The sequence below is a fragment of the Pecten maximus genome, chromosome 8 (genome assembly GCF_902652985.1).
Source record: "Pecten maximus chromosome 8, xPecMax1.1, whole genome shotgun sequence".
Taxonomy (NCBI): domain Eukaryota; kingdom Metazoa; phylum Mollusca; class Bivalvia; order Pectinida; family Pectinidae; genus Pecten; species Pecten maximus.
Genome location: NC_047022.1, coordinates 20,796,189 through 20,806,608, shown reverse-complemented (window position 1 = coordinate 20,806,608; position 10,420 = coordinate 20,796,189). Strand labels below are relative to the sequence as shown.

The 10,420-nt window shown below is 33.8% G+C and overlaps 1 protein-coding gene across 1 annotated transcript; it reads right to left on the bottom strand.

Annotated features, from left to right (window-relative positions):
* Window positions 1-1,651: 1,651 nt before the first annotated feature.
* LOC117332737 (sex peptide receptor-like) lies at window positions 1,652-7,461 on the bottom strand. Its single transcript, XM_033891763.1, has 3 exons — window positions 5,505-7,461; window positions 4,402-4,506; window positions 1,652-3,811 (listed from the first exon to the last, which is right to left on the bottom strand). Exon 3 carries the CDS (start codon window positions 2,936-2,938, stop codon window positions 1,823-1,825), a length of 1,116 nt encoding a protein of 371 aa, XP_033747654.1. The 5' UTR covers window positions 2,939-3,811; window positions 4,402-4,506; window positions 5,505-7,461; the 3' UTR covers window positions 1,652-1,822.
* Window positions 7,462-10,420: the final 2,959 nt, after the last annotated feature.

The following is a 10,420-nucleotide window of genomic DNA, read 5'->3' as shown; positions in this document are numbered from 1 at the left end:
CAAACTCAGTGGTATACTTTACAATTACATATCAAACTCAGTGGTATACTTTACAATTAAATATCAAACTCAGTGGTATACTTTACAATTAAATATCAAACTCGGTGGTATACTTTACAATTACATATCAAACTCAGTGGTATACTTTACATTTACATATCAAACTCAGTGGTATACTTTACAATTAAATATCAAACTCAGTGGTATACTTTACAATTACATATCAAACTCAGTGGTATACTTTACAATTACATATCAAACTCAGTGGTATACATGTACTTTATAATTATATATCAAACTCAGTGATATCTTTTACAATTACATATCAAACTCATTCGTATATTTTATAACTACATATCAAATTCAGTGTTATAGTTTACAATTATATATCAACTTCAGTGGTATACTTTACAATTAAATATCAAACTCAGTGGTATACATTACAATTACATATCAAACTCAGTGGTATACTTTGCAATTACATATCAAACTCAGTGGTATACATTACAATTGCATGTCAAACTCAGTGGTATACATTACAATTAGGGATTGAATCTTGATTTGGTCGATTTCATGGGGTCATGAATTGAGTTGCTCTTGAGACAAATTTAATGAACTGCGAAGCAGTTCATGTTGACTTTGTCTCAAGAGCAACTCAATTCATGACCCCATGAAATCGACCAAATCAAGATTCAATCCTTATATTTCAATTGTTTTGAAGACACTAATGTCTCCAAGCTTTTGCAGGTCCAAATGCGGAAAAGCCAAAGGAGTTCCGGTTGTGCATGTCTAGTCGGTCGAGTAAAATAGTCCGCCTTTTTAGGATTAAAAAACAGCAATATTTTGTCAAAATATAAGTATTTAGCATATCTGGTCTTTCATAAAATACCAGAATACATTATAAATCTGACAATTTTAATAATTAGTCCATGTTTTAACAACAATGTAGAAAAAGTGAATTCGTTCCGCGGAAGGATTTTGTCTAGGTATTCATACGCACTGACCAATGTTAATCTGGTCAAATTCATGAGCAAATGAAACAGATTAAGTTTGGTAGTTTCATTGAGTCCAACTTGAGTAGAAATTGAAATATTTACATATCAAACTCATAATGGTCATAATCGCATACTGTACTGATGGGTAGAGGAACAATTTAAAACCAAACACAATGGTGTACATACAACTACATATCAAACACTATGATATACTTAACAAATGCAAACCAAATTCAGTGCTGACCTATTCAATTACATACAATACTCAGTGGTATACTTTATAATTACTGCCATTTCAAGTGAAGCCAATGAAAGGGCTATGACGGAGACGTATTTTGGCATGAACACAATAACTCTCTAAGCTTGTATACGGATGATTTACGTAACTGCGCTAGGGAGATCTTCGACTACACATGTAATCAGCACAGTATACCCAGATGCTATCATATCTGGTCATCTTTCAAAACAAAACGCAAAAGCTCTACACTGGTCTATGACGAAGACATATTGTGACTTGAACACAATAACTCTATGTTGGTCTATGACGAAGATCCATTATGACTTGAATGCAATAACTCTATATAGGTCTATGACGAAGACGAATTTTTACTTGAACGCAATAACTCTATACTGGTTTATGACGAAGATGCATTATAACTTGAACTCAATAACTCTATATTGGTCTATGACGAAGATGCATTATAACTTGAACTCAATAACTCTATATTGGTCTATGACGAAGATGCATTATAACTTGAACTCAATAAATCTATATTGGTTTATGACGAAGATGCATTATAACTTGAACTCAATAACTCTATATTGGTTTATGACGAAGATGCATTATAACTTGAACTCAATAACTCTATATTGGTCACACGCAGGACGTTTTTCGGTGTGAAGCGGTTCTTTCTCATGCATCTGCAGCCGGTAATGATATCTCGAAAAGTTTGTCTGAAATGCTTATTGTATACTATGTAGATAACGAAATTTAACAACTGTCCGAAACTTGTTATAAGTATTGTGTAGTGTGTGTAAACCAGCCAGGAAGGACTGAGCAAGAACGAACATAGCTTATACTCCAAACAAGCAAAAGTAGCACATACGTAGATAAGGACGGGTATTTCACAGAGGACAAATGTTAATACTACCCAAAGAGTTATAATAGAAAGCGATCGCAAAGAATTGTGCACACTGGATGTTGACGAGGTTTTCAATGTCCTTGACCTTTGTAGTGTTTTAAGAATGGCTGGTGTGATACAAATAAGAATGACTAAAGGAAGAAATATGTAAAATACAGGGTGTATATACCATAATGTGAAGTTTGACACAACTATACTGCAGGCTGACATTGTACGATTCTTTATATAGAATGAGCTGGTTTCTATGATATGATATGTATGGGAGTGAATCTGGAAAGCTAGATAGGCTCCCGAACAAAGAAAGGTAAACAACATATATATCAGGATATGCCTTTTAGTGCAGATCTGTTTCGCCACAAATGGATATACAACACATATGAACCGTTGAATAGCAAGTCCCAGTATTAAATAGGTTGATGTGTATTTGAAAAACACTGGTAAAAAGTTATACAGGAACGTATATATCTCACAAATTCTGTAAGGGAGATAATCACGATAGTCTTCGAAGTAAAACACATAACCACTTATAGTCCCAAGTGAAATATTTGCAAGCATGTCGCATGCGCAGATACCTAGCAGCAACATGTGTGTAGTTTTTTTTAATTCAATTTTCCAGAAAATTCCAATGGTCAAAATATTGCAAAAGATAATGACAATTGCAAAAAGCGGCAGCATGTATTTGTATACAGCGATGACAAAGGGGTTATTTGTTTGAAACAATACTGGGAACAGACTGTTCAATGGAATCGGGTCGGCTTCTAATATCGTACTGTTATCGGTAGTGTTTCTTGTCCCATTCATTTTGGAATGGAAGCTAATTACTGTCTAATCATATCTGGGGGGTTTTCTAGTATAAATCTATTTATAAACAATTAACTATCAATTATTGTAAGGTAATCATTAAAAATGCATTGCAGTAAATTATACCAAAGAGCTCATTATAGCTACGATACACTAGCGTTGGAATACAATGTAGTACGTATTTACTATTACTGTAGTCCCAGTATAATGTCAAATAGACAACGGTAACTGTGCGAAGTAATGATGAGTTACGCTATGATGCAAAGTAGGGACGAGTTACACTATGACGCATGTGTGACATGTCCACGATGAGCGTTAATACGAAATATTGTTACAAAATTGCGTAGTTACATGAGTTCTGGCACTTCGACTAGAAACGGGTAACATTATGTTCATTTGATTCGGTGGAGCTAAGATAACGTTGCGGATATCCTCTTTTCCATACTGCTTGAATGTATTGACCATCAGATGTCACACCCAAACATAGCTGTTTTCTTAATAGATGCATTTCCTGTTCCGTTGAACTAACCATTGTTTTTGACAACGTAATTCAAGGGTCAGCAGATTTTTTCTTTCCGTCCGTCCTTAAAACCATATACATGTGCATTTAAATTATCTCACACCATCTCATAATCATTATCGATAATTGATTTAAATATATTTCATTAAAACCAAATTAAACATTTCATGTTGCTATCATAGATAATAATGTAAGTGATTCACAAATAACGTAAAATATGAACATAAAGCACAAATGACTTATTGGTGGGGCTTTACCAGTCGCCAGCCTTGGCCCGTCTGACAATGGTAACAAGGAGAACTGCCACGCCTTATACTTCAAACTGGTCACAGACTTTTGGTGAACGCCACAACCTGCAAAATGTAGAATTCCACGAGATATACATTTATCAAGCTATGGATCGGAAAGCTGTAATGAAACAGACTGGCGGAACATGTTACTTCTCTTTAATATGTATTAGCTGCAGGTAACTAGCGTTTTATAGCAATTCTTTTCAATCAGTTAATTTGGGTTAGACATACAAAATGTATTCTCCGGAAGTTAGTGTGCAGTAAGGCGTACGCATTGCTATAACACGTCAAATGCACAATTATACATCAACAAAATCCTAGTTTCGATGCCCAGTATGGCTATCATCGAGAGCCAAAAATCAGTCTTTAAGAATTATGCGTACATAATAACTTTAATGTTTGCTTTCTGTTTGTATTGAATTGTTGTCTGTTTGTTTGCTTAAATCATTATTACGATTCTTTGGCTATATGAAATAACTGTTTTTCTTTTGTGCCGTTTTTGAGTTAATCACTTTTTTCGGCGACCAAGCATATCAGTGGAGTGGGATTGTTAAAATTTTGCATGTAACGGAAAGAATAAAAGAGCCATGTTGAAATTAGAAATCAAAATATAAGATATCCTATCAAAAGAAGATATTTCTCCGTAAACGTACCTTTGGAAAAGTTTGGTCGTGTACATTAAACTTTCAACTAAGTATGACGTCCTGCAAGTTGGCACAGCTGTTACTTGGGCTGAATTTGATGTCAATAAACAGGAGCTACAAAACAAGAGAAATGTATGCGTGCAATTTGAAATTCGAAAACACTACACTCCATCTTATTATAAGTTAACGGAATAATGACAATAATTAATTTGTATTAATGACAATAATTAATTTTACTGCCATAAGGCATTATGTTATTTCGTACATCAAATTTTCGAACTATGAACAAAGCAGGATGCAGCTATGTTCGATCGAAGATGGAAGAAAACTTAACCACTTGCCAATAACCACACTTACGGTACTAAAATCCATGAAACATTAAAATAAGCTAAATATACACCCAATAATGGTTTTTCTTTGTATTTATTCTATTTTTAAAGTTTCCTATGATAAACATAAATGACAAGTAAACATCTTTCACACACACATTAAAAATAGAAGGTACACTTTAACAGTTGATATTAGCATTTATATAATTTATCAAAAAGATAAAGGTATTTATTTGTGTTAAATCAGTACATGCTTTATAAGGATTTTACAAGACACAACAGATATTAGCATTTTTTTAAACAAACTTAATATTTGATGCACTAGAGACAACATGAATTAAAATGCAATATATAATACAGCTGTTTGTCCTTCTGGGACTCGCTGGTGATGTAAGGGATACCACACAGCTGTTTCTTCCTTCTAGGAATCATCAATTATAGAAGACCAAAAAATCAAATTTTTGATTGGAAGGTGCAAAAGACCCGTTATCTATTAAATTTCTTAATTTTAAATATACTATTTCAAAGAACACAACGAGTCTGTCACTTTTTCTAATCTCTATATAATTGTTTGCATGTGCTATAATAATGTTAAAATAACGAGAATGCCAAACATTAGAAATATCCATCATTTATTTTTTTCAGGGGGCCGCGATATTGAGATGATGGCATCTCATGACATTCCTCGTGTGCAGGCGTTTTGATACTAACGGAATTCGAGTTATGCCATCTTAGCTTTTGTCACACGTACAGTAAGAATCTAAAAAAACTAATAGTACTTACTTTCTCGTTGAACATCGTTACTGTGGTGGTTTTGAAATTGTAGTTTATCCCCTCCTTGCTTTTCCAGTTAGCTGATATTCAGATCCCTAAGCAGTTGAAGTAGCGCTGAAATGCACCTCATCTAATTTATGTATCACCAATATATGCTGGTTAACAAGAGAAAATATAGATCATTGGTTTCAGAGTCAGACACAAACCGAAGGTAGATTGAAGAGTGTGACTACGACATGAAAACATATCGCTCACTAGAGAATGATTGTTGTGAATTCAATGACATTTATCTCGGATCTGGTCTAACATATTACGAAGTCACTATAGATAATGGACATTGGAACAATGGAAATAGAATAACGCCGTATTTCATATATAGTAATGAGCGGTAGATTGGTTTGAGACATTCAGTATTCAATGCGACTCTATCCAGGCTTAACACTCTATTCACGGTCATATTGATAATTAATGGGTCCATGATGTGCTATGTTGACGATAAACAAAAACACTATATGGTATGCAATAATAACTTTTGCGACAATCAGTCTCTATTACGTCATTTGTACATACAGAATGTATATGCAGATGCGTTATTCCGAAAAATTCCGATGATAGATTATATGATATCATAGATATATTTGGAAAAATAGACATTATTGAATTTGAACATTATTAGCATGTGCACCAAAGTGTCATTTATTAGTCGTTATGAAAGTTAATCACGGTACAGGACAGATAAAGGGCAGATTTCCATAAATATGAAGGTATGTGTATTAAGCTTCCGTCCTTATGCCCTTTGTCAAATCCAGGAAAGTTTGTAAGTCAGAAATAGAGAACACTATAAAAGTGGGCTGTAAAATATTTTCATTAAAAGTATTAGTACTTTCTTCGATGACGTAATTTCTATTCAAACAACCAGTGAATGTCCATATCAACAATGGATATAATAAATAGTATTCACTGTATCCCCCAGAAAACAATACAAAGTAATTTAAGGGTCAGCAGATTTTGTTTCTGTCCATCTGTCGATAAAACCATGTACTGTAAACGTACTTTATTTGCATCTGAGTTACCAGGGCTCAAAAGACTCATAAACGTTGTTAATTATGAATATATTTCTATCGATTTATCCTTTTGTAAAAAATTAGATACCATCGATACTTCTTCATAGAACTTTTCCTATAAATGTTGTCGCCTTATCATGTAAACAATAGCACATGATGAGAGTTTGACGTTACAGATGAATTTCGCTTGATAGATACGCAGACTGATATTGTAATTTCCCTTTAAAGTCATCGTGGCGTGAATGTTTGTGTTCCACCATTTCACTTGTATATTCCAGCTGACAAACCGACTCATGTCATAATGTAGTTTTTCGGAGCACTCTTTATATTGTTCAACGTGAAACAGAAACATATTCCTCATCCATCAAGCGTTATGCATATATAATCACTAGAGAGTATTATCCAGATGGTATAGAACTAGTCATTCGATACCGGCAATACTAGTAATTTACCACAGTGTAACGTCCTCATGTGACACGATTAGTTGCTGAATAAACCATTGTTTTATATGGATTGTAGCAATAAATGTATAGAGGATAAAAATGTACTTTTAAGATATATTGTGTCCAAATGTGAAGAGACTTATCACCATCTTTTAATAAAAAATTAAAATATAGATGGAAACAGAATTGAAACTTAAGAGGGAGTTTAAACGGCACCCAAACAATGTGTACAATCATTTAAGGGAAATGTAATCCCAAATCGTTTCATATTAACTTCAGAAAAGCAAGCAATTGAGTAAATGCAATTTGAAGGACATTTTAGTGATCGCTCCTCAATTGACCAAACACGGATATTGATGAAACTGAAATAAATTCCACTGTAAAGAATTAAACATTACGTAAGGTACCTTAACATGGCAGTATTTTAGTATTTTATCACATTTTTTTCAAATCTAGCAATTACCCATTAATTTGATTGAAGGGAATCATTGTCAGGTACAATGATTCCCTTCAATCAAATTAATGGGTAATTGCTAGATTTGAAAAAAAATATTGTAATGTCCCTATTATTGGTGTTCCTGTCTGCTTCCTTAGAAACAGGTTTTCTAAGGAAGCAGACAGGACCAACAATAATAGGGACATTACGCTAGCCAGTTGTTTGAGAAAAGTTTTTACTTCTATTCTAAAAGAAAGAAAATATCTCGGATGGTCAGTTTGATTTTAGAATAGAATGTCTACAGTTGATTCAATTTTTGCCCTGCAGTCATTAACTAACAGAACGTTAAAACACAGAAAAAGACCATATTGTTGCTTCATAGACTATAAGAAAGCGTTCGAATTTGTCAATCGCCAAATTGCATGGCATAAATGAATTAAGGAAGAGGAAAAAATGGGAAATGTTGAATATTATCAGGTCTAATTATAAGAATGTTAAATACTTTGTTAATATAAACTTTATTTTATTCATTCAATTCATACATATACAATACACAATCATACAATCATAATGTGAATAGGATTCGGAAACAAGTATAAGACTTATATTAATCCGTTTCCTTTTATGACACATTGAGTAAACGGCAGCAAGTGGGAGACTACGTAAGTGAGCAATGTAATACTTGAATAAATGAAAAATGGGGAAATTCGGAAAGAGGAGAGATGAAAAGACCAGAAGAAAAAGATCAGAGAGGAATTTTATGCCATGACATGATATATACAACCTGCTGTAACAGCTGTGCAAACAATAAAAAATAAAAAAAATAAAAACAATCATTCAAATCTTTTAGAAATAATTATAAATTCTTGAACACTGGAAAAAATCAAAAGATTTCCATCATACGTGAGTTCGTTATCACCGAAGAGTAGTATTTCAGTTGATAAGGGATAGTTTAGAGCACTCAAACAACGTAAGCGGAACTGCGCGAAAAGTGGACAACGTAATAAGAAATGTTCGTTGGTCTCATCTTCATGATTACACATGCATAGAGGACTATCTATAAGATTTTTATGAAATAGATAAAATTTTAGTGGACTGCACTCCATCCTTAATCTTGCATGGTGAATCTGACCCAGTCTATTACCGCTAAGGAAGTAATGTGGAACTTTGTGGCGTGGTTTATTCAAATGACTTTTCAATTTAGTTATGGACGGATCACTTTCGATTGCATCTGGCAAGGAATTCCACAAAGGGATTACAGATGGCAGGAAGGATTTCATGTAAAGACTTGTGCGACAAGGAGGAGGGCGAAAGTTATTTCCAACACGAGTATTGTGATCATGGATGCTATTATTACGTCGAGGAAGAATTTCTTGTAGATACTGAGGAAGGAGACCGTGAACCATTTTATGGAAATGAATTATTTTGTGGTGTTTACGTCTTTGCTCTAAGGGAAGCCAGCCTGTTTCAAGATAAAGTTTTACTCTACTTGTGAGTTTAGTTCCGCCAGCAACTATACGCGCTGCCTCTAATTGGAGATTTTCTAGCATGTCAGACTGAGTTTTTGTAAGGTTATCCCAAACAATGTTCCCATATTCAAAAATAGGTCGGATAAGAGTAAAATACAGAGTTTGAAGGGAAGTACGATCTAAAGTGAATTTGAATCTGCGTAAAATATTCAATTTTGGTGAAACCTTGGATATGATCAAGTTGATATGATCAGTCCAACCGCCATTGTTGGACAGAGTCAAACCGAGATGCCTATGAGAACTTACCTCAGAAAGCAAAATATTGTTCATATGTAGAGGGGGATGAATTGGGGAATTAGTCTTTTTGGATATTAATAAGGTTTCTGTTTTAGTAGGATTGAAGTTAACCAACCAGTTCACTGACCATTCATGAATTTTACGAAGATCGAAATTCAAATCGACTGCACTTATCCTAGGTGAGTCGATAATGACATACAAAGAGGTGTCATCTGCGAATAATTTTATATTAGCTCGTATGTCTTTCACAATGTCATTTATAAATAAAAGAAACAAAAGGGGGCCAGTATCGAGCCTTGGGGAACCCCGGCCTTAATTTCAGACCAATTAGAAAATTTTCCGTTGATAACAACTCTTTGTTTACGATTGTAGAGATAATTTTCGAACCATTTTAGAAGTGAACCCCGAATTCCAAAACCTGAAAGCTTACTTAGTAGTCCCTTATGCCAAACGAGGTCAAAAGCTTTGCTAATATCACAAAAGACCATTCGTATTTCTTAACCATGGTCTAAAGCAGAGTAAATATCATGAGTTATAGCAAGAAGTTGATTAACGGGTGAGTCGCCGTGTCTAAATCCAGATTGGTGAGGAGAAAGTAGCGAGTTAGGGCTGATGGGTGTGTCAGATTTTTTTAATTATGAAAATGGATTGTTCAGGGTGAGATTTTGTCAGCGATTGTATGTACTTTATATGTTAATGATTGTGAAAAATCACATTTTGAATGACAACTGCCCGTATATCGAATCCAGTTATAATTCATTTCTTTTGGTGTGCCTCGACGACATGGCGATATAATTATAAACTCCAGAAGGGTTAGAAAAGTTGTTAGACTCCTTATCAAAAATATGCAGAAATGGGATCTCAAAGTATATACTTCCAAAACTACAATAGTAATATTTCGTTATGGTGGAATTATAAGAGCAAATGAATCGTGGTTATATAATTTATTTGTTGGCAATTTTCAGTTAAATTATAATGATAAGTTTAGTAAAACTCAACAAAAGGTAACCTAAAAAGGAAAGAAAGCATTATTTGCAGTGTTTCGTAATAACCCTGAAATACAAGCTTTACTTTTTCATGAAAATTATATGCTTCCGTGTGTATCTGAAATAGTTGGGTTGCATCAAGCATCCGACGTTGAAAAAGTTCATTTATGTTTTATTAAGGTTTACTAAATGTTCGTAAAACTACCTCTAATTGTATGGTTTATTTTGAA

Excerpts from the sequence above, each read along its gene's own strand:
- LOC117332737 (XM_033891763.1), bottom strand. The coding sequence starts at position 2,938 with ATGAATGGGACAAGAAACACTACCGATAACAGTACGATATTAGAAGCC.